The sequence below is a fragment of the Oncorhynchus gorbuscha genome, unplaced genomic scaffold (assembly GCF_021184085.1).
Source record: "Oncorhynchus gorbuscha isolate QuinsamMale2020 ecotype Even-year unplaced genomic scaffold, OgorEven_v1.0 Un_scaffold_572, whole genome shotgun sequence".
In the NCBI taxonomy this organism is placed as follows: domain Eukaryota; kingdom Metazoa; phylum Chordata; class Actinopteri; order Salmoniformes; family Salmonidae; genus Oncorhynchus; species Oncorhynchus gorbuscha.
Window position 1 is genome coordinate 229,402 of NW_025745406.1, and position 23,421 is coordinate 252,822.

At 48.2% G+C, this 23,421-nt stretch overlaps 1 protein-coding gene across 1 annotated transcript; it reads right to left on the minus strand.

The window, feature by feature from the left end:
* Positions 1 to 59: 59 nt before the first annotated feature.
* LOC124018717 lies at positions 60 to 22,913 on the minus strand. The gene is made up of 13 exons (XM_046334068.1): positions 22,773 to 22,913; positions 20,715 to 20,860; positions 18,231 to 18,312; positions 17,818 to 17,953; positions 17,064 to 17,182; positions 16,981 to 17,031; positions 12,994 to 13,130; positions 12,106 to 12,247; positions 9,442 to 11,293; positions 8,578 to 9,394; positions 6,582 to 8,510; positions 4,071 to 6,496; positions 60 to 2,589 (listed from the first exon to the last, which is right to left on the minus strand). Exons 1-13 carry the CDS (start codon positions 22,896 to 22,898, stop codon positions 2,579 to 2,581), a joined length of 7,974 nt encoding a protein of 2,657 aa, XP_046190024.1. The 5' UTR covers positions 22,899 to 22,913; the 3' UTR covers positions 60 to 2,578.
* Between the last annotated feature and the right edge of the window lie 508 nt (positions 22,914 to 23,421).

Here is a 23,421-nt window from a genome sequence, read left to right on the forward strand (position 1 = left end):
CTATAATATTGATTAAAGTCACATACAAAAAGATGAAGAGTCAATTTTAAATATGGAAGGTTGTTTAGTCCTGATGGCTAATATGTTCAAACAGGTTGTTGTTGTTGTTGTTTAGTCCTGATGGCTAATATGTTCAAACAGGTTGTTGTTGTTGTTGTTTAGTCCTGATGGCTAATATGGTCAAACAGGTTGTTGTTGTTGTTTAGTCCTGATGGCTAATATGTTCAAACAGGTTGTTGTTTAGTCCTGATGGCTAATATGGTCAAACAGGTTGTTGTTGTTGTTGTTGTTTAGTCCTGATGGCTAATATGGTCAAACAGGTTGTTGTTGTTTAGTCCTGATGGCTAATATGTTCAAACAGGTTGTTGTTGTTTAGTCCTGATGGCTAATATGTTCAAACAGGTTGTTGTTGTTGTTTAGTCCTGATGGCTAATATGGTCAAACAGGTTGTTGTTGTTTAGTCCTGATGGCTAATATGGTCAAACAGGTTGTTGTTGTTTAGTCCTGATGGCTAATATGGTCAAACAGGTTGTTGTTGTTTAGTCCTGATGGCTAATATGGTCAAACAGGTTGTTGTTGTTTAGTCCTGATGGCTAATATGGTCAAACAGGTTGTTGTTGTTTAGTCCTGATGGCTAATATGGTCAAACAGGTTGTTGTTGTTGTTTAGTCCTGATGGCTAATATGGTCAAACAGGTTGTTGTTGTTTAGACCTGATGGCTAATATGTTCAAACAGGTTAAATAGCAAATGGCAACCTGTTCCCTACGTACAGGGCCGGATTAATGCAGGGGCTTACCGGGGCTGAAGCCCCTGGGCCCAGGCCTGTGGGGGGGCCCAAGACACTTATATACAGTATATATTAGATAGAGATATTTTTATTTATTTACTGCAACCACAGGAGGATTCAGGAGCCCGCTGTCAATGAGTTTTAGACAGCCTGCTGCCGCTCTGCTAATTATCAGACAGGGGAGAGGAGGCGGCAGGGGCATCCACGTGGGTAACTGGGCGGGGCCCTGCCTTGATTGGGTAACTGGGCGGGGCCCTGCCTTGATTGGGTAACTGATTTAATAAAATAAAACTGCATAATAAATAAATGTGATGGGTCAATTGGTGAGTCAGGGGCTGAACCCCAAGAAGCAAAAAAAATATATATATATATTAAATAATATTGTTATAAAAAAAAGTATCCAATTACAGGAGCATGCTCTCAATGAACAGAATTTAGTCACAGAGGATCAATAGTAAAAAAACAACATAATAACTGGTAAGAATTTGATGAAATACATGTAATTGCCAAAATAAAGGAAACACCTACATAAATTTCTTAAATAGGTGTTGTGTCACCACGAGCTGCCAGAACAGCTTCAATGCACCTTGACATAGATTCTACAAGTGGACCTGGACCATGCCAGGAAAAATGGCACCCCACACATATACAAACTTCTGTATCCCCTCATTTACTCAAGGGTTTCCTTTATTTGGACAGTTACCGGTTGCCTAACAACACGATATCTAAATATACACGTTGTTGCGTTGTGGGTCGTAGACATATAATCCATAGAAGAGGTTTTGGAGCCTCTTTCCTCTTGGCAGTTTGACTGTTAAACTCACTAGGGAGGGTTTGGGGTTTAAGTGACAAGTGCAATAGCAAAAAGATGAGCAATATAAAATAAAATAAAATTTGTTAGTGTGTGTTAAATATTTGAACATTTTGTATAGTTAACATCCCTGCATAACATCAGTTCTCACATCTTCAAGAGTCATTCCTTGACACCGGCAATAAGTCTCCGTGGCCCAAATGATTCCCTTTTAATAGTACACTACTTTTGACAAGGGCTCACATACGGTAGTGCACTATAGAGGGAATAAGATGCCAATTGGGAGGAAAACCCCTGGACCATTGACCAATAGAAGAGAAGCAGGAAGTAGCAGGTTGGATTCCAGGCACTTCTTCAGTCCAAAGTAAACACTGTCAAAAACAAATAAAAACAAAGAATATATTAACTATCCGGCCAGGTCTCATAGTGTCCGCCTCAAGTCCTTCAGGCTTTAGTTTAGAGACGCTTCCTGGTCGACGAATCGGAAAAATCGGACAGCCCAAAAGACCCCTTGAACTTTGGATTTGAGGTCAGGGTTCAAAGGTCATAGGTCACTCCTATGACCATGGGAGACAGAACATGGAAGAATGGTCACAACCCTTTTACTGTTCTCAGTCTTCTGCTGTAGCCAACCGGCCAACTTCAGTCACATCGCAGGCTTGTCAGCAAGTCATGTAAAAGAGTTAACGCTTTAAGAATCCTCTTCAATAAAACGGGTAGCAGGGTTGAGAGGCGTCTTCTGTTGTAGCCGCCTCAGATTGCCAGCCTCAGTCACAAGGGGAGGCCTGGCACGGCTGTCCCAGACCAGCCAGCAAGTCATGTTAAGAGTCCTGTAAACCCTGGTTGTCCCTCAGTGAGGTAGCAGGGTCGAAAGGGGTTCAACACTCCTAGCAGGGTTTTGGAGGGGGTTCAACAGCCCCCACACCCACCCCCCATTCCCTAGCAGCACATCCAAACATGTCCTCTTGTCTATCCGCTTTCACGAGCTACCTGAAACAATAGTAAATCACAAAGCATAAATCAGCATCTGGAGCTTTCAGCATAAAAACAATATGGAGGAACAATCACATAAAATAATTTCTATAATCTACTACAGGAGGTTTACCAGACACATAATCTACTACAGGAGGTTTACCAGACACACAATCTACTACACTTGGAGGTTTACCAGACACATAATCTACTACAGGAGGTTTACCAGACACATAATCTACCACAGGAGGTTTACCAGACACACAATCTACCACAGGAGGTTTACCAGACACACAATCTACCACAGGAGGTTTACCAGACACACAATCTACCACAGGAGGTTTACCAGACACACAATCTACCACAGGAGGTTTACCAGACACACAATCTACCACAGGAGGTTTACCAGACACACAATCTACCACAGGAGGTTTACCAGACACACAATCTACCACAGGAGGTTTACCAGACACACAATCTACCACAGGAGGTTTACCAGACACACAATCTACCACAGGAGGTTTACCAGACACACAATCTACCACAGGAGGTTTACCAGACACACAATCTACCACAGGAGGTTTACCAGACACACAATCTACCACAGGAGGTTTACCAGACACACAATCTACCACAGGAGGTTTACCAGACACACAATCTACCACAGGAGGTTTACCAGACACACAATCTACCACAGGAGGTTTACCAGACACACAATCTACCACAGGAGGTTTACCAGACACACAATCTACCACAGGAGGTTTACCAGACACACAATCTACCACAGGAGGTTTACCAGACACACAATCTACCACAGGAGGTTTACCAGACACACAATCTACCACAGGAGGTTTACCAGACACACAATCTACCACAGGAGGTTTACCAGACACACAATCTACCACAGGAGGTTTACCAGACACACAATCTACCACAGGAGGTTTACCAGACACACAATCTACCACAGGAGGTTTACCAGACACACAATCTACCACAGGAGGTTTACCAGACACACAATCTACCACAGGAGGTTTACCAGACACACAATCTACCACAGGAGGTTTACCAGACACACAATCTACCACAGGAGGTTTACCAGACACATAATCTACCACAGGAGGTTTACCAGACACATAATCTACCACAGGAGGTTTACCAGACACATAATCTACCACAGGAGGTTTACCAGACACATAATCTACCACAGGAGGTTTACCAGACACATAATCTACCACAGGAGGTTTACCAGACAATCTACCACAGGAGGTTTACCAGACTCATATTAAGGGTAGTCTGGGACTAAGAATACTTTGATTCCCCGTTGAGATTGTTTTTAAATCCACGACTTCTAGGCTTAAATTTGCATCCGGATACAGCTCCTAAAATTACCTTGAATTAACTATCATTAAAAAAAAAAAAAATAATAATTCAATCAATCAAAGAGAAATCAAATCCCTGAAGTAGACAAATATGTTAACAAGACAAAATCTTATACTTACTGTCCTCGTCTGAGTCGAAGCCGAAAAGGGTTGCGCACTTCTTCAGAGAGACGTGCTTCTGCAACTCTTCTCCTCTGTCGAAGGACAAGAAACACTTGGCACAGCGCTGCCTATGGACGGACGGTGTCGCCGTGGTCCCCGACGACTCCACCACGAGGTCCGGGCGCGTCGGAGAGAAGCGAGTGGTCCAGGACATCTCTTTCCTGCGTTTTGGCATGGTGGTGTAACGCTCGTCTAGGTAAGCCGTGGGTGGAGGCCGGATGTATGGCCTGTTGTTAATCTTCCCAAAGAAAGTTGAGTTTTTCGTTTCCTCCTTGATAGGGGGTTTGGGAGTATTTGTAGGGGGTTTGGGAGTATTTGTAGAGGGTTTGGGAGTATTTGTAGAGGGTTTGGGAGTATTTGTAGAGGGTTTGGGAGTATTTGTAGAGGGTTTGGGAGTATTTGTAGAGGGTTTGGGAGTATTTGTAGAGGGTTTGGGAGTATTTGTAGGGAGTTTGGGAGTAGCAGGTTTATGGTTTCGTGGATCACATTTCTTGGATTTGGAAACTGTTTTAAGACTTTTCTGGTATTTTGGCGATTCTTTAGCGATGTCCTTTAAGTGTCCGTTAACCATCTTCTGGTCACAGACATTGCTAGCTGTTGAGTCTGATGTTTCCACCGATGGTTGATCATCTTCTTCCTTTGATTTACTTCCTACCACTTCTGTGACTTCATTAACATGTTTCTCTGGACCAGAGGTCTTTGACTTCACAGGTTTTTTGGAGGTCTTCCTGGGTTCTTTGCTAACAGGCCCCTTGGGTTCTTTGCTAACAGGCCCCTTGGGTTCTTTGCTAACAGGCCCCTTGGGTTCTTTGCTAACAGGCCCCTTGGGTTCTTTGCTAACAGGCCCCTTGGGTTCTTTGCTAACAGGCCCCTTGGGTTCTTTGCTAACAGGCCCCTTGGGTTCTTTGCTAACAGGCCCCTTGGGTTCTTTGCTAACAGGCCCCTTGGGTTCTTTGCTAACAGGCCCCTTGGGTTCTTTGCTAACAGGCCCCTTGGGTTCTTTGCTAACAGGCCCCTTGGGTTCTTTGCTAACAGGCCCCTTGGGTTCTTTGCTAACAGGCCCCTTGGGTTCTTTGCTAACAGGCCCCTTGGGTTCTTTGCTAACAGGCCCCTTGGGTTCTTTGCTAACAGGCCCCTTGGGTTCTTTGCTAACAGGCCCCTTGGGTTCTTTGCTAACAGGCCCCTTGGGTTCTTTGCTAACAGGCCCCTTGGGTTCTTTGCTAACAGGCCCCTTGGGTTCTTTGCTAACAGGCCCCTTGGGTTCTTTGCTAACAGGCCCCTTGGGTTCTTTGCTAACAGGCCCCTTGGGTTCTTTGCTAACAGGCCCCTTGGGTTCTTTGCTAACAGGCCCCTTGGGTTCTTTGCTAACAGGCCCCTTGGGTTCTTTGCTAACAGGCCCCTTGGGTTCTTTGCTAACAGGCCCCTTGGGTTCTTTGCTAACAGGCCCCTTGGGTTCTTTGCTAACAGGCCCCTTGGGTTCTTTGCTAACAGGCCCCTTGGGTTCTTTGCTAACAGGCCCCTTGGGTTCTTTGCTAACAGGCCCCTTGGGTTCTTTAACTCTTTGTTTCTTTAGAACTCGTGTTTTCTTTAACTTCTCGGTCACCATGGGTAATTTCTCGGTGACTTTCGGAGTGACGGTGGGAGGAACAGGTTGGGTGTCCTCGTCTGTGCCAACGCTTGACATCTTCCTGGGGTCTTTTCCAACACTCGGTTTCTTTACAAGTTGCGTTTTCTCTAACTTTTCGGTCACTTTTGTGTCGGTGGCTGGATCCAGTTGGGTATCCTCGTCTGTGCTAACGGTCGGTTTCTTAATAACTCGCATTTTCTTCAACTCGTTTATAATTTTTAGCTTTTTGGTAACTTTTTCAGTGGCGGTAATCGTGGTGGAGGTGGTTGGACCAGTTGGGGTATAATTGTCTTGGCTAACGTTCTGTCTCTTTACAGCCCACGCTTTCTTTACCTTATGAATCATCTTTAACTTCTTGCTCGCTTGCTCAGCTTTTTCATTGGACGTGGTGACGGGAGTGTTTGGAGCGTCCATTTTCTTACCAACACACCATTTCCTCTTAACCTGCAATTTCCTCAACCTATTTGTTACCTTTACAGAGGCGGTAGAGGGGTCAGTAGTACGAGGATCCTTGTCTCCAGGAACATGCCGTTTCTTCGCGACCTGTGTTTTCTTTAATGTCTTGGTCAAGTCATACTTCCTGGTTGCCGTAGTAGTGAGGTCAGTTGCCGATCCCTCCTTTTCTCTAAGAGGCCATCGTCTCTTAACACCCTGCATCTTCCGTAGCTTATTCCTCCCAGTCTTACACGGTTTAGTCACGTTAACAGAGGTGGTATTGGTGACAAGGGTAGAGGAAACAAGATTCATCCTTCCCTTCCTTTGGTAGACGATAGTGTTCTAGTTCGTGGCGGTTCAGCTCCGGAAGACAAGCCAAGCGCTCCCGACAACCTGGGAAGCAGCACACTGCCAGGAGCGGCTGATGGGTCTTCGCGTGGTTCCTCATTTCTGTCGCTGCACTGAACCGGGCTTCACATCCATCGTGTAGACAGGGATGCCTGGGAATTCCTTTGTGCCATAAAATGTGGTGCTGGTAATGCTGCAAAGTCAAAACGGGTTTCTTGCAAATATTGCATTTGCCATCCCCGTGACGGAACGTCGTTTCCAAGGGTTTGGCGTCGCCGCGGTGATCGTCCAGAATATGTCCGAGGAGAGAACGCCGTTTTCCAGTGAATATCTCTGTGCATCCCTCCACAGGGCAGCTGCCGGGAGTCTCCTTACCCTGAACTGAGGTCTCTAGAGGTGAAACTGAAAGCCTATCCTGTGTTACCGATACAGCCTGAGATTCTGTGTTGTCCTCCATGGTCTTTGCCGAGCAACAGGGTTTCTCCTCTTCTTCCAAAAACTGTGTCAGAGGAGAGGAGCAGGTTCCCCCTTTTTCACCTATCGATGTCTTCGCCAGAGAAGTAGAGATCTCCACGGGTTCTTCCCTCTGTTCCAGAGCCGAGTGCTCCTCCTCTTGCCTCCTACTGATCTTTTCTTGTTCCTCTGCCTGAGTATCACCATCACCCTCAGTTCCTTCAACCTTAACTCGTCTTCTGCCCCTCTGTCCATTGACCCTCTGTGTCGACTGCTTGCCTTCAGACTCATCTGTTGCGAGTTTTGTATCTGGTGAAGGTTGAGAGTCAGTTGAGAGCCTATTGGTCGACAGTAGATTAGGGTTAGACCGTAGCTTCCTGCGATCCGGTGGAGTTGACTCCGAGGAGTTTATAGAGGAGATCCTATTGGTGGACCTTAGCTTCCTGTAATCCGGAGGTGTTGACTCTGTGGAGTTTACAGGGATCCTCTTGCGTCCCCGTCTCCCCCTCTGCGTTGAGCGTCCAGGCGTGTCTGACATCCCAGCTTTACAGTTCTCACGGACCTCCTCAATATCAGGCGGTAGATTTCCTTTTTTCAACTTGTCGATGTGCTGGGACAGATGCATCATAGCGAGCAGGTCGTTTTTGAACAGCATCCTACAGAACATACATTGGTCCCTGCGGAAGTGGTACATGGCGTGGGCAATAACACGTTTGCCTTTGAAAACCTTGTTGCAGAGACTACAGCGATATGCCAGTGGGCTGTTCTCATTTTCCTGTGGGGTGCCATCTCCAGGAGTTTGTCCGATATCCCCAGAGACAGTTGTGTTGTCCTTTGTAAATTTTGGGGTGTCCTGTGGAGGGTTTTCAGTGACTTTTGAGGGGTCTTTGGAGTCCTGTGACGTGTCTTCAGGGACTCTTGGGGTGACCTTTGGAGTGTGAGCACTTTCAGTGACTTTCGGGTTGACCAGTGAATTGTACTGTGTGTCCTGTGGGGTGTCTTCAGTAACCATTGAGGTGTCTTCATTGACTTGTGTGTTCTGTGGGGTGTCCTCTGGGACCTTTTGAGTATCCACATGTACTTTAAGGGTGTCCTCAGGGACCATCGGGGTATCCCTCCTGACCTTTGAGGTGTCTTTGGGTTCCTGTGACGTCTCTTCAGGGACTCTTAGGGTGTCCTCAGTGACCGGTGTGTCCTCATGGAGCTGTGGCGTGTCCCCATTGTTCTGTGTGGCACTACGTGTGTCCTTGGTGAACTCTTCAGAGACCATTGGGGCATCCACTGTGAACTGTAGGGTGTCTGCAGTGTTTTGAATTTGTAGGGCGTCCTCAATGTGCTCAGAGGTATCTACAGTGACTTCCCGGCTGTCTACAGTGACTTCCCGGCTGTCTACAGTGACTTCCCGGCTGTCTACAGTGACTTCCCGGCTGTCTACAGTGACTTCCCGGCTGTCTACAGTGACTTCCCGGCTGTCTACAGTGACTTCCCGGCTGTCTACAGTGACTTCCCGGCTGTCTACAGTGACTTCCGGCTGTCTACAGTGACTTCCCGGCTGTCTACAGTGACTTCCCGGCTGTCTACAGTGACTTCCCGGCTGTCTACGAATTCCTCCGCTGTCCTCTATGTTCTGTGTCCTCTATGTTCTGTGGTAGTGTGTCCACAGCCTCTGGAGTATCCACCGTGGCTTTTGTGCGGTCCTCAGTAGCCTGTGGGGTGACCTCAGTGAAAGTGACTTTCAGGGTGTCCTCTGCGAGTTGTCTTATGTCCTGTGTATTCTGTGGGGGGTCTTCAGTGAACCGAGGGGTGTCATTGTCCTGTGTCGAGTCCACAGGTAACTCTAGACTACCCACAGTGCCTTTCAGAGGGTGCTCAGGCTGCCGGGTCTCATCAGTGAGCCGTGGGAAGCTCTCAGCGGCCATTGGGATATCCTCCGGCTCCATGTTTTGTGAGGTACCTTTAATGTCCAGTTGGGTGTGTCGAGTGTCCATGTTTTCCTGGATGTCTGTAGTGTCCTGTGGGGTGACTTTGGTTATTTTTGAAGTGTCCTCAAGGACCACTGGGTCTGTGACAGCCGTAGGGATGACTTTTGGAGACGTTGACAGTGTCTCGCACAAAACCTTGGAGAGGACACCATCTGTGGTCTGTGGTGTCACCGTTGACGATGTCGTCTCCAACGTTTTGCGCGAGACACCACCTATGGTCTGTGGTGTCACCGACTGCTGCTTTGCGACAACATCAGAATCCGGACCCTTGGCAAACTTTTCAAACTCTCTAGCAAACGCATCCATTGAGGTATTAGCCAGCCAGCAGAAAGGAGTAAGAACAACAAGCTCCCGAGTTTCCTTTCCAGGGACGCTGCCAGTGCCACCGTCCCCCACCATTGCTTCATCCACACCAATGTTTGCTATATCCATAGCCTCTTTCAGAATATCGGTAACTTCGGACTTCCTGGACGATTCTAGAATCTCCCCGACTTCAGAAGCGGTTCGCTTTTTGGAACATTCGTAACTTCCGTTGGTTCTCTTGGAACATTAGTTACATATGCATTTGTTGTTCTTGTGTTATTAGGAACAATTACATTCACTGAGAGAACAGATGGAATACATGTCTGCTGAGCATCGGTAGAGAATCCGTCCTCATTCTTGGGACTTTCGATGTGTTCGACAGCGCCACCTTGTGGTGTGGAAGTCATGTCGGTCGCAGTGACAGTTTGTGAGGAGACCTCAACTTCCATTTCCACTGCAGACGTCTGGTAAAATACCCTCGAAGCGTCACACGGCACCGGCAGACAACTTGGGTTTAGGGAGGGACGGACATCTGTCGCTTTCAACAAACAGGTTTCAGTGTTCAACGTGACACCTTCCGCCTCTCCCGTCTGGGAGTAGTTGTGCAACTGCTGTATGAAGAGACTGGCGTTCTGAGCGGAAAGGAGAAACACCTCTCCGAGTCTATCCTTCACCCGATACTGTGCCTGGATTGGTGCCTTAGATTTATCACAGTTTAGAGTCACCGGTCCTTGCCTACTGAGATAATCCTCATGGAAGAACCCAAATACTTCGTTGTCAGGTAGGGAGACCTCCAGCTTTGAGTCATGAGCAGGAGATCCTGCTGGTAGGTGGTTAGTAGCAGGAATCTCCTGACGTTTACCTTCCTGTTCCCTCGGAGCTGTTAGACGAGCGGCCGCCATTTTATTTTGGGAGGTCACGGCATTCTTTTGTTTGGTTGTGCTTTCCTTGACTGCGGCACCAGACCGAGAGGTCTTATTGGTCTTGTCCACTGGTGTCTGCTGGGTCTTCTGCTGTGGTTTCCTCCCCGGTCGGCGACCCTTCCGGGGAGCACTGTTCTCGGCCTGGAACGTACCCTCCAGGAGCCACCGGGGTTTCCTACCCCTCCGTTTGGGAGGTTTCTTCTCCGAGAGTCTGGTCATGTGCCTATGTGGTCTGTGACCGACTTGCCCGGCCAGGTTCTCCTGCGCCATGTCCAGTTGTCTGAAGGACCGTCTGACAGAGGTGGTCTCGGCTGAGGGCTCTGTTGTTTTGACAGATGACCGCGGTCCCGGCTTCGGCCCAGGCTTCCTCCCTCTTCTTTTTATTACAGGGGGTTCAGCCAGCTTCTCAGTCTTCGTCGTCGTCACATGATTAACAGGCAGCCGCTGCGACTCGACAACAGAGGTTTTTTCCAACCTTTGAGCTTTGACACGTTTGGCTGCCACCGGCGCCGTCGAAACGTGATTCTTCTCTTCTTTTTGGAACCGCCTTTTGGGCGCTGTTACCTGGTGAAAGGGTTTAATCTGAACGTGCTTCTGTGCTGGTTTACTCTCTACATGTTTAGGCTGCACACGCTCTGACAGGCCAGCGCTCCAGCTGCAACAGGGCTCTTTGGTGGCGGTGCTGCAGTAGTTAGACACCCACCCATCATCCTCCATCATCATCATCCTCGCCAACGCCGCCTTCTTCTCGCTCATCAGCTTCAGGCAGTTGGTCCGGAGATTCAAAAGGTTCCAGAACTCTGGATCGAAGTAGAGACCTCTCTTCAGGGTCTGGAGGATCTCAAAGCGGATGTGGTTCCCGATGGGACCGGCTTCGACGTGGTACTCCTGGTCGGGGTGCGTGTAGAGGAGGAACACCGTTTTGTAGGCCTCCACGGTGCGTTCCAGGAAGAAGACGAGGAGGGCGCAGGCCCGGCAGACCTCCAGGTCGTTGGGGAGGAGGTAGGCTACCGTCTTGTAGATGAGGGACTTGGTGGCGGCATCACAGGTGTTCGTCTGGAGGGCGTGGGTGCAGAGCTCCACACAGAACTGGAGACCATCCTTTCCCAGCTGGGTGAGCAGAACAGAAATAGAACAGAAGGGGTCAGTGAATTACCCATGCTGTACAAAAACATGTATTTCTATATTTATTTATTAAATAAATATTATATATTTTTTTTTAGACACAGTCAGGTCCAAAATGATAGGCATCCTTGATAAACTCTGTCAAAAACCCCAAATAAAAGTCGGCACAGTAATCAGATGAAAACAAACCAAAGCCATGACTTCTATTCATCTCTAGTCGGCACAGTAATCAGATGAAAACAAACCAAAGCCATGACTTCTATTCATCTCTAGTCGGCACAGTAATCAGATGAAAACAAACCAAAGCCATGACTTCTATTCATCTCTAGTCGGCACAGTAATCAGATGAAAACAAACCAAAGCCATGACTTCTATTCATCTCTAGTCGGCACAGTAATCAGATGAAAACAAACCAAAGCCATGACTTCTATTCATCTCTAGTCGGCACAGTAATCAGATGAAAACAAACCAAAGCCATGACTTCTATTCATCTCTAGTCGGCACAGTAATCAGATGAAAACAAACCAAAGCCATGACTATTCATCTCTAGTCGGCACAGTAATCAGATGAAAACAAACCAAAGCCATGACTTCTATTCATCTCTCTAGTCGGCACAGTAATCCTCAACAAGCATCTGAAGAACGCTGACCTAAAGCCAAGCCACCTGAGCGGAGGTACAACCCAAGCTTTTCACATCATCCTCTACCACAACAACTCCATTACATCTGAACAAACAAAAAAAATGGCAGCTGGAATGTCAGCACTAAAATCACCAATCACAGGAGTTCCTGGCTCACCTCTGCAAGGATCACTCTAATGAAAGAGAATATGGATCTGATGTTGGTGGCCGACAGCAGCAGGCGATGACTCTCTTCCAGGAAGGCCTGTTTGGAAGGGTTGACCCGCAGGCGGAGTCGACTCCATATGAACACCAGATCCCTGGAAGAGGAAGTGATTTAATAACAAAATTATAAAAAATAAAAAATCCACTTCATTAATAAAAACGTTAATTATTACTGGGGTTTATTTTAAAAAAAGTACATTTATTCATTAGCGGACTCCATTAAAAACCTGGGTTTGTAAATCAGATCCCAACAGGGGGAGTAAGAAGTGGTCCAAGATCAATCAATGTTGTCTATAAAGCCCCATTAATGTCAATAGTTATCAACAGGTGCTGAACGGTAACCAGGCCCAGAAAACCCCAAAAAACAAGCAGGATAAATACATCTCAGTACTTGTATTTATTTAGGTATTTTTTAATAAATAAATAAATAAATATATATATAGGTAGCCAAACTCTAACACAGACGACGCAGTAGCCACACCCCCCCCCGGTGTAGAACAGACCGGTACGACACACGCCCCCCCCCGACGTAGAACACAGACCGGTACGATACACACGTCCCCCCTGTAGAACACAGACCGGTACGATACACACGTCCTCCGACGTAGAACACAGACCGGTACGATACACACGTCCTCCGACGTAGAACACAGACCAGTATGATACACGTCTCCCCTGATGTAGAACACAGACCAGTATGATACACGTCTCCCCTGATGTAGAACACAGACCAGTATGATACATGTCTCCCCTGATGTAGAACACAGACCAGTATGATACACATGTCTCCTCCTGTAGAACACAGACCAGTATGATGTGTATAGACAGTGACGAGGCTCACCACATGCAGTACAGGTCTCCCCGGTGTAGCTGCTGAGAGAGGAAGGCTGTGCAGAGGGCCAGGAGCGTCTCGTCGCTCTCCTCACTCTCTGTGTTACACACGATATCCACAGCGTCCTGGCCGTCGATGTCAGACATCTACAGGTAGAGAGAGAGAAGAAGAAGAAATGGTGACATCATTCAAGTATTTATACGGTAGATTCCAGTGGTATAGTGGAGGACGAACGCAGGGCAACGCCGCTACACCGGCTATTCCTCCCCCCGCTACACCAGAAAAATTCTCCCCACTACACTGTTGCTAGATTCCTAATGACATCACCCAAAACTAAGAGAAAAACAGATGATAAAAAAATAAAAATGGGAGTACTGGTCAAATATCGTCTTCTAGCAGGCGAGCAGAAATGTCTATTGTCTTCTACCTGTCGTCAGCAATCCCATCCACCCCCATACGTGACCGACTAAACCTTCAAAATATGGACTGCAACAACCACATTTAGGAATTAGTTAGTGCTTGTATTAGTGCTCTTCTACAAAACACATCTTCGTCAAAACCTTATCCTCTCATCTCTACATCCCCATCTAGCATATCAGTTCATCCTCTCATCTCTACTGTAGATCCCAGCTAGCATATCAGTCCATCCTCTCATCTCTACTGTAGATCCCAGCTAGCATATCAGTCCATCCTCTCATCTCTACATCCCAGCTAGCATATCAGTCCATCCTATCATCTCTACATCCCAGCTAGCATATCAGTCCATCCTCTCATCTCTACATCCCAGCTAGCATATCAGTCCATCCTATCATCTCTACATCCCAGCTAGCATATCAGTCCATCCTATCATCTCTACATCCCAGCTAGCATATCAGTCCATCCTCTCATCTCTACTGTAGATCCCATCTAGCATATCAGTCCATCCTCTCATCTCTACTGTAGATCCCATCTAGCATATCAGTCCATCTTCTCATCTCTACATCCCAGCTAGCATATCAGTCCATCCTCTCATCTCTACTGTAGATCCCATCTAGCATATCAGTCCATCCTCTCATCTCTACTGTAGATCCCATCTAGCATATCAGTCCATCCTCTCATCTCTACTGTAGATCCCATCTAGCATATCAGTCCATCCTCTCATCTCTACTGTAGATCCCAGCTAGCATATCAGTCCATCCTCTCATCTCTACATCCCAGCTAGCATATCAGTCCATCCTCTCATCTCTACTGTAGATCCCATCTAGCATATCAGTCCATCCTCTCATCTCTACATCCCAGCTAGCATATCAGTCCATCCTCTCATCTCTACTGTAGATCCCAGCTAGCATATCAGTCCATCCTCTCATCTCTACTGTAGATCCCATCTAGCATATCAGTCCATCCTCTCATCTCTACATCCCATCTAGCATATCAGTCCATCCTCTCATCTCTACTGTAGATCCCATCTAGCATATCAGTCCATCCTCTCATCTCTACTGTAGATCCCATCTAGCATATCAGTCCATCCTCTCATCTCTACTGTAGATCCCATCTAGCATATCAGTCCATCCTCTCATCTCTACTGTAGATCCCATCTAGCATATCAGTCCATCCTCTCATCTCTACTGTAGATCCCATCTAGCATATCAGTCCATCCTCTCATCTCTACTGTAGATCCCATCTAGCATATCAGTCCATCCTCTCATCTCTACTGTAGATCCCAGCTAGCATATCAGTCCATCCTCTCATCTCTACATCCCAGCTAGCATATCAGTCCATCCTCTCATCTCTACATCCCAGCTAGCATATCAGTCCATCCTCTCATCTCTACTGTAGATCCCATCTAGCATATCAGTCCATCCTCTCATCTCTACTGTAGATCCCATCTAGCATATCAGTCAATCTTCTCATCTCTACATCCCAGCTAGCATATCAGTCCATCCTCTCATCTCTACTGTAGATCCCATCTAGCATATCAGTCCATCCTCTCATCTCTACTGTAGATCCCATCTAGCATATCAGTCCATCCTCTCATCTCTACTGTAGATCCCATCTAGCATATCAGTCCATCCTCTCATCTCTACTGTAGATCCCATCTAGCATATCAGTCCATCCTCTCATCTCTACTGTAGATCCCAGCTAGCATATCAGTCCATCCTCTCATCTCTACTGTAGATCCCAGCTAGCATATCAGTCCATCCTCTCATCTCTACATCCCAGCTAGCATATCAGTCCATCCTCTCATCTCTACTGTAGATCCCATCTAGCATATCAGTCCATCCTCTCATCTCTACATCCCAGCTAGCATATCAGTCCATCCTCTCATCTCTACATCCCAGCTAGCATATCAGTCCATCCTCTCATCTCTACTGTAGATCCCAGCTAGCATATCAGTCCATCCTCTCATCTCTACTGTAGATCCCATCTAGCATATCAGTCCATCCTCTCATCTCTACTGTAGATCCCATCTAGCATATCAGTCCATCCTCTCATCTCTACTGTAGATCCCATCTAGCATATCAGTCCATCCTCTCATCTCTACTGTAGATCCCAGCTAGCATATCAGTCCATCCTCTCATCTCTACTGTAGATCCCAGCTAGCATATCAGTCCATCCTCTCATCTCTACTGTAGATCCCAGCTAGCATATCAGTCCATCCTCTCATCTCTACTGTAGATCCCAGCTAGCATATCAGTCCATCCTCTCATCTCTACTCAGTCCATCCTCTCATCTCTAGATCCCAGCTAGCATATCAGTCCATCCTCTCATCTCTACTGTAGATCCCAGCTAGCATATCAGTCCATCCTCTCATCTCTACTGTAGATCCCAGCTAGCATATCAGTCCATCCTCTCATCTCTACTGTAGATCCCATCTAGCATATCAGTCCATCCTCTCATCTCTACTGTAGATCCCATCTAGCATATCAGTCCATCCTCTCATCTCTACTGTAGATCCCATCTAGCATATCAGTCCATCCTCTCATCTCTACTGTAGATCCCAGCTAGCATATCAGTCCATCCTCTCATCTCTACTGTAGATCCCAGCTAGCATATCAGTCCATCCTCTCATCTCTACTGTAGATCCCAGCTAGCATATCAGTCCATCCTCTCATCTCTACTGCAGATCCCAGCTAGCATATCAGTCCATCCTCTCATCTCTACTGTAGATCCCAGCTAGCATATCAGTCCATCCTATCATCTCTACATCCCATCTAGAATATCAGTCCATCCTCTCATCTCTACTGTAGATCCCATCTAGCATATCAGTCCATCCTCTCATCTCTACTGTAGATCCCATCTAGCATATCAGTCCATCCTCTCATCTCTACTGTAGATCCCATCTAGCATATCAGTCCATCCTATCATCTCTACATCCCATCTAGAATATCAGTCCATCCTCTCATCTCTACTGTAGATCCCATCTAGCATATCAGTCCATCCTCTCATCTCTACTGTAGATCCCATCTAGCATATCAGTCCATCCTATCATCTCTACATCCCATCTAGAATATCAGTCCATCCTCTCATCTCTACTGTAGATCCCATCTAGCATATCAGTCCATCCTCTCATCTCTACTGTAGATCCCATCTAGCATATCAGTCCATCCTATCATCTCTACATCCCATCTAGAATATCAGTCCATCCTCTCATCTCTACTGTAGATCCCATCTAGCATATCAGTCCATCCTCTCATCTCTACTGTAGATCCCATCTAGCATATCAGTCCATCCTCTCATCTCTACTGTAGATCCCAGCTAGCATATCAGTCCATCCTCTCATCTCTACTGTAGATCCCAGCTAGCATATCAGTCCATCCTCTCATCTCTACTGTAGATCCCAGCTAGCATCAGTCCATCCTCTCACCTCTACAGTAGATCCCATCTATCAATTACAGTAATTATCCCGAGCAGTCATTAGCCCCCCTCCCCATTCCCAACATGTTATATTTAAGTCATTTAGCAGATGCTATTATCCAGAACCCAGGAATCCTAATAACCAAAGTTTGTTCTCCTCACCTCTTCGTGCATATGGCGAGGGAGCGATGCCTTCAACAGACAGGTGAGGTAGGCCACCTCGGAAGAACAGGTGTCGCCCCAACTGGGTGCTGAGAGCAGGTCTTAGCCAAGACCACCGCCTCGGTGAACAGCTCACTGGACAGCAGGTAACGAACACGCAGCTCAAAGAACACTGGCACCTCTGAGCCTAGGTACCGGTCCACTGTGGAGAGAGACAGGTCAAGGGTCAATGTTGCACCTCTGAGCCTAGGTACCGGTCCACTGTGGAGAGAGACAGGTCAAGGGTTAATGTTGCACCTCTGAGCCTAGGTACCGGTCCACTGTGGAGAGAGACAGGTCAAGGGTCAATGTTGCACCTCTGAGCCCAGGTACCGGTCCACTGTGGAGAGAGACAGGTCAAGGGTCAATGTTGCACCTCTGAACCGGTCCACTGTGGAGAGAGACAGGTCAAGGGTCAATGTTGCACCTCTGAACCGGTCCACTGTGGAGAGAAACAGGTCAAGGGTCAATGTTGCACCTCTGAGCCTAGGTACCGGTCCACTGTGGAGAGAGACAGGTCAAGGGTCAATGCTGCATCCCAAATAGTGCTCTATATTTGGGGGAAAGAAAGAGAAAGGAGTGTAAAAGTGGTAAATAAATAAAAATATTATATAAATAGTAAATATTAAATCCACAGAGAGAGGAACCTCCAGTTAACGGACTCCTGTCATTATAGACGGACGACTCCAGAGCAGATATTTACAGGACAGATTTCTAGTCAGTAATACAACATGGTACATGGATGAGTATGTAGAAGTTGGTCCATGGCCCTTCCCTCTCATCCTGCCTTTCCCTCACCTTCATCCCGGGGCAGTTGTGAGTCCTTCAGGATGGCCTGTAGTATGGGGTTGGTCCACGGTCCCTTCTCTCTGATGATCTGTCCCACCTGCAGCAGGTGGATGTTCTGGTGTCTCTCCAGCTGGGAAAAACATTCCTGAAAGAAGGAGGAAGAGGTTAGCCTGGTCCAAGATCTTACGTGTCATCTTGACAAACTCAAGAGTGAGGTTTTAGAGCATTCCATAAAGCAGTGAGGAATGGATATGATCTGATTGGTCAGCTGATTCAAATGGATATGATCTGATTGGTCAGCTGAGTCAACACAGCCTCTTTGTGTCATCTTGTTGACATGACAACAACCATAGGAGCTGGCAAGACAGCACAAACAGATATGGAACCAGGCTAGGAAGCAAGGGGTTGTTAAGACAACTCACCTGGAACGAATCAAGGATTTTTTTCAAGGGATCCTGCAGGATCTTATTTCTGTTCAAAAACAGCAAGAGCTCAAAAGCACTCCTGTGGAGAGAGAAAGGGGAGGGGGAGAGAAAGGGGAGGGGGGAGAGAAAGGGGAGGGGGGAGAGAAAGGGAGGGGGAGAGAAAGGGGAGGGGGAAGAGAAAGGGGAGGGGAGAGAGAAAGGGGAGGGGGAAGAGAAAGGGAGGGGGAGAGAGAGGGGGGGAGGGGGAGAGAAAGGGGGGGAGAGAAAAGGGGAGGGGGAGAGAAAGGGGGAGAGAAAGGGGAGAGAGAAAGGGAGGGGGGAGAGAGAAAGGGGAGGGGGAGAGAGAAAGGGGAGGGGGAGAGAGAAAGGGGGGGGGAGAGAGAGAAAGGGGAGGGGGGAGAGAGAGAAAGGGGAGGGGGAGAGAGAGAAAGGGGAGGGGGAGAGAGAGAAAGGGGAGGGGGGGGAGAGAAAGGGGAGGGGGGGAGAGAGAGAAAGGGGAGGGGGGGAGAGAGAAAGGGGAGGGGGGAGAGAGAAAGGGGAGGGGGAGAGAGAGAAAGGGGAGGGGGGAGAGAGAGAAAGGGGAGGGGGAGAGAGAGAAAGGGGAGGGGGAGAGAGAGAAAGGGGAGGGGGGGAGAGAGAGAAAGGGGAGGGGGGAGAGAGAGAAAGGGGAGGGGGAGAGAGAGAAAGGGGAGGGGGAGAGAGAGAAAGGGGAGGGGGAGAGAGAGAGGGGAGGGGGGGAGAGAGAAAGGGAGGGGGGGAGAGAGAGAAAGGGGAGGGGGGGAGAGAGAAAGGGGAGGGGGGGAGAGAAGGGGGGGGGGGGAGAGAAAGGGGAGGGGGAGAGAAAGGGGGGGGGGAGAGAAAGGGGGGGGAGAGAAAGGGGAGGGGGAGAGAAAGGGGAGGGGGGAGAGAAAGGGGAGGGGGAGAGAAAGGGGAGGGGAGAGAGAAAGGGGAGGGGAGAGAGAAAGGGGAGGGGAGAGAGAAAGGGAGGGGAGAGAGAAAGGGGGGGGAGAGAGAAAGGGGAGGGGGTGGGGAGAGAGAAAGGGGAGGGGTGGGGAGAGAGAAAGGGGAGGGGTGGGGAGAGAGAAGGGGAGGGGTGGGGAGAGAGAAAGGGGAGGGGTGGGGAGAGAGAAAGGGGGAGGGGGGGGAGAGAGAAAGGGGAGGGGTGGGGAGAGAGAAAGGGGAGGGGTGGGGAGAGAGAAAGGGGAGGGGTGGGGAGAGAGAAAGGGGAGGGGTGGGGAGAGAGAAAGGGGAGGGGTGGGGAGAGAGAAAGGGGAGGGGTGGGGAGAGAGAAAGGGGAGGGGTGGGGAGAGAGAAAGGGGAGGGGTGGGGAGAGAGAAAGGGGAGGGGTGGGGAGAGAGAAAGGGAGGGGTGGGGAGAGAGAAAGGGGAGGGGTGGGGAGAGAGAAAGGGAGGGGTGTGGGGAGAGAGAAAGGGGAGGGGTGTGGAGAGAGAAAGGGGAGGGTGTGGAGAGAGAAAGGGGAGGGGTGTGGAGAGAGAAAGGGGAGGGGTGTGGAGAGAGAAAGGGGAGGGGTGTGGAGAGAGAAAGGGGAGGGGTGTGGAGAGAGAAAGGGGAGGGGTGTGGAGAGAGAAAGGGGAGGGGTGTGGAGAGAGAAAGGGGAGGGGTGTGGAGAGAGAAAGGGGAGGGGTGTGGGGAGAGAGAAAGGGGAGGGGTGTGGGGAGAGAAAGGGGAGGGGTGGGGAGAGAGAAAGGGGAGGGGTGTGGAGAGAGAAAGGGGAGGGGTGTGGAGAGAGAAAGGGGAGGGGTGTGGAGAGAGAAAGGGGAGGGGTGTGGGGAGAGAGAAAGGGGGGGGTGTGGGGAGAGAGAAAGGGAGGGGTGTGGGGAGAGAGAAAGGGGAGGGGGTGGGGAGAGAGAAAGGGGAGGGGTGTGGGGAGAGAGAAAGGGGAGGGGTGGGGGAGAGAGAAAGGGGAGGGGTGTGGGGGAGAGAAAGGGGAGGGGTGTGGGGGAGAGAAAGGGGAGGGGTGTGGGGGAGAGAAAGGGGAGGGGTGTGGGGGAGAGAAAGGGGAGGGGTGAAAGGGGGGGAGAGAAAGGGGAGGGGTGTGGGGGAGAGAAAGGGGGAGGGGTGTGGGGGAGAGAAAGGGGAGGGGTGTGGGGGAGAGAAAGGGGAGGGGTGTGGGGGAGAGAAAGGGGAGGGGTGTGGGGGAGAGAAAGGGGAGGGGTGTGGGGGAGAGAAAGGGGAGGGGTCTGTTTGAGCCTCATACCTCCTTTAATAAATGTTACAACAGGGACGGAATAACAAGGCTGAAAGGGGCGGAGTCAGACTGGGGGTGACAGGACTATGGACCCCAAGGGGCAGAGTCACCCTAGAAAACAACACTCATACTGGAGACTGGGGGTGACAGGACTATGGACCCCAAGGAGCAGAGTCACCCTAGAAAACAACACTCATACTTGAGATGGAGACTGGGGGTGACAGGACTATGGACCCCAAGGAGCAGGTAAACAAGTCAAGACTCATACTTACAGGGCAAGGCTACTCAGTGTGTAGCATACATGTTCACAGTCAGACGGGAAGCAGGCCGAGGCTTGGACAAAGGAACATAGAGCAGTCTGGAGCACCTGCAGCTGTGGCAAGGGTACCTGCCATCGTCCTGAATACACCTCCACCAACTACAGGGGAAGGGAGCAGAGGGAGGAGAGAGGGAAGGGGGTGGGGGAGATACAGGTAGGAAAGGGGGGATACAGGTAGGAAAGGGGGATACAGGTTGGAAAGGGGGGATACAGGTTGGAAAGGGGGGATACAGGTTGGAAAGGGGGGATACAGGTTGGAAAGGGGGATACAGGTTGGAAAGGGGGGATACAGGTTGGAAAGGGGGGATACAGGTTGGAAAGGGGGGATACAGGTTGGAAAGGGGGATACAGGTTGGAAAGGGGGGGGGGGGATACAGGTTGGAAAGGGGGGATACAGGTTGGAAAGGGGGGTACAGGTTGGAAAGGGGGGTACAGGTTGGAAAGGGCAGGGGGGGTGGTACAGGTAGGAAAGGGGGGAGGAAAAATAAAGACAGTGGATAGGGAAACCATACCAAGACGTTGGATTAATTAAAAACAATTGTCCCTTTCACTGGATCACCATCTCAATCACCACCTTCCAGAGACACCTGAAACCCCACCTCTTTAAGGAATACCTAGGATAGGATAAGTAATCTTTCACTGGATCACCATCTCAACTTATTTCATAGCAACTGAATACTTCGCTAGCTACATTATTACCAAACTAGGCCAGTCAGACTAACTAGACACTGTAGCTAGCTACATTATTACCTAACTAGGCCACAGTCAGACTAACTAGACACTACATTATTACCTAACTAGGCCACAGTCAGACTAACTAGACACTACATTATTACCTAACTAGGCCACAGTCAGACTAACTAGACACTGTAGCTAGCTACATTATTACCTAACTAGGCCACAGTCAGACTAACTAGACACTGTAACTAGCTACATTATTACCTAACTAGGCCACAGTCAGACTAACTAGACACTGTAACTAGCTACATTATTACCTAACTAGGCCATAGTCAGACTAACTAGACACTGTAACTAGCTACATTAGACTAACTAGGCCATAGTCACTAGACACTACATTATTACCAAACTAGGCCAGTCAGACTAACTAGACACTGTAGCTAGCTACATTATTACCTAACTAGGCCACAGTCAGACTAACTAGACACTACATTATTACCTAACTAGGCCACAGTCAGACTAACTAGACACTACATTATTACCAAACTAGGCCAGTCAGACTAACTAGACACTGTAGCTAGCTACATTATTACCTAACTAGGCCACAGTCAGACTAACTAGACACTACATTATTACCTAACTAGGCCACAGTCAGACTAACTAGACACTACATTATTACCTAACTAGGCCACAGTCAGACTAACTAGACTACATTATTACCTAACTAGGCCACAGTCAGACTAACTAGACACTGTAGCTAGCTACATTATTACCTAACTAGGCCACAGTCAGACTAACTAGACACTGTAGCTAGCTACAAGTATATGTAACGTTAACGCTTCAATCTGACAAACTGTAAAAAGCAACTTCAAAACTGAAAGTGCAGACATTTAATTCCACCAGAGGCCTTATTAAACACGTTCACGAGTCTAATGTTGGTAAACTACCAGCTAAACTAAAACTAACTAAAGTGTGAACTGAAGATAACTTGGCTAACAAGCAAGCTACCCGAAAACGACTTGCCAATGCATTTTCCCCGTAGCTAGCTAGCTACTATAATGCATTTTGAAAAGGGTGAATTAGGATATAACATATGTGACATTACAGGGAAGAGGAAAACAGGTTGGTTTATTGGTTGCTAGCTAGCCATTTACGGGTTATCCGTCTGTTTGAGGGGGGAATTAGGTTGGTTGGCTAGTTAGCCTTAGCATAGATTAGAGAAAGGAGCTCTGGCTAGCTAGCTAGCTACCGTTAGCTAGTCTGCACTGGGGAAAACAAGTCTTTTCCTCTCTCTCTCTCCCCAAAAAGGTGTAATTCCAATACATTGCTTTACCTTACAGAACCGTACACAATATAACTTGCTTTGAAGTCCGTATTCTTCACTCGAACTACTGACAAATAAACTCTTCAATTGTTGTTTAAAAGCTTCTAACTGAAATTCACTCTCTTCTTCCGCCATACTGCTTGTCTCGCCTAGCGCGTAGCTACAGCGGCTAAAACGCGACGCGGCCGAGCGTAATCGCGGTCGAGAGATTTGATTGGATGAAACTCACGTCTGTCTTGTCCTACGGCGGAAAAAGACGTCTTGTGATTGGAGGACATCATCTAAAAATAATTTAAAAATACGCCCCTACATTGAAAGGTATCTTGCGTGTTTATATATTATGGGTTACATTGGAACAGTGTTGCAACGTGTTTGATTAACGTTTCTTTTTGAACGTTGTCGCCAACCTAATATTGAACGAGTCAAATTAGTGATTTTTATCTGTCTGTGTCTCTCTCATTTCAGAACGGCGGCCTGATCAAAAACACGTTATATCTTTCCATTCCGTTGATTGGTTGACATGAGATGATATTGGATTTGTGCTCATTTATTAATTAACAGGTGACACCAGCGCGCCTACCTTTATAAATCCATCCCCTACTGTCTCGGTAAAATGAATCAGTTCTGGCTGTTGATTCCAAGGAGGACGAGGTCACAG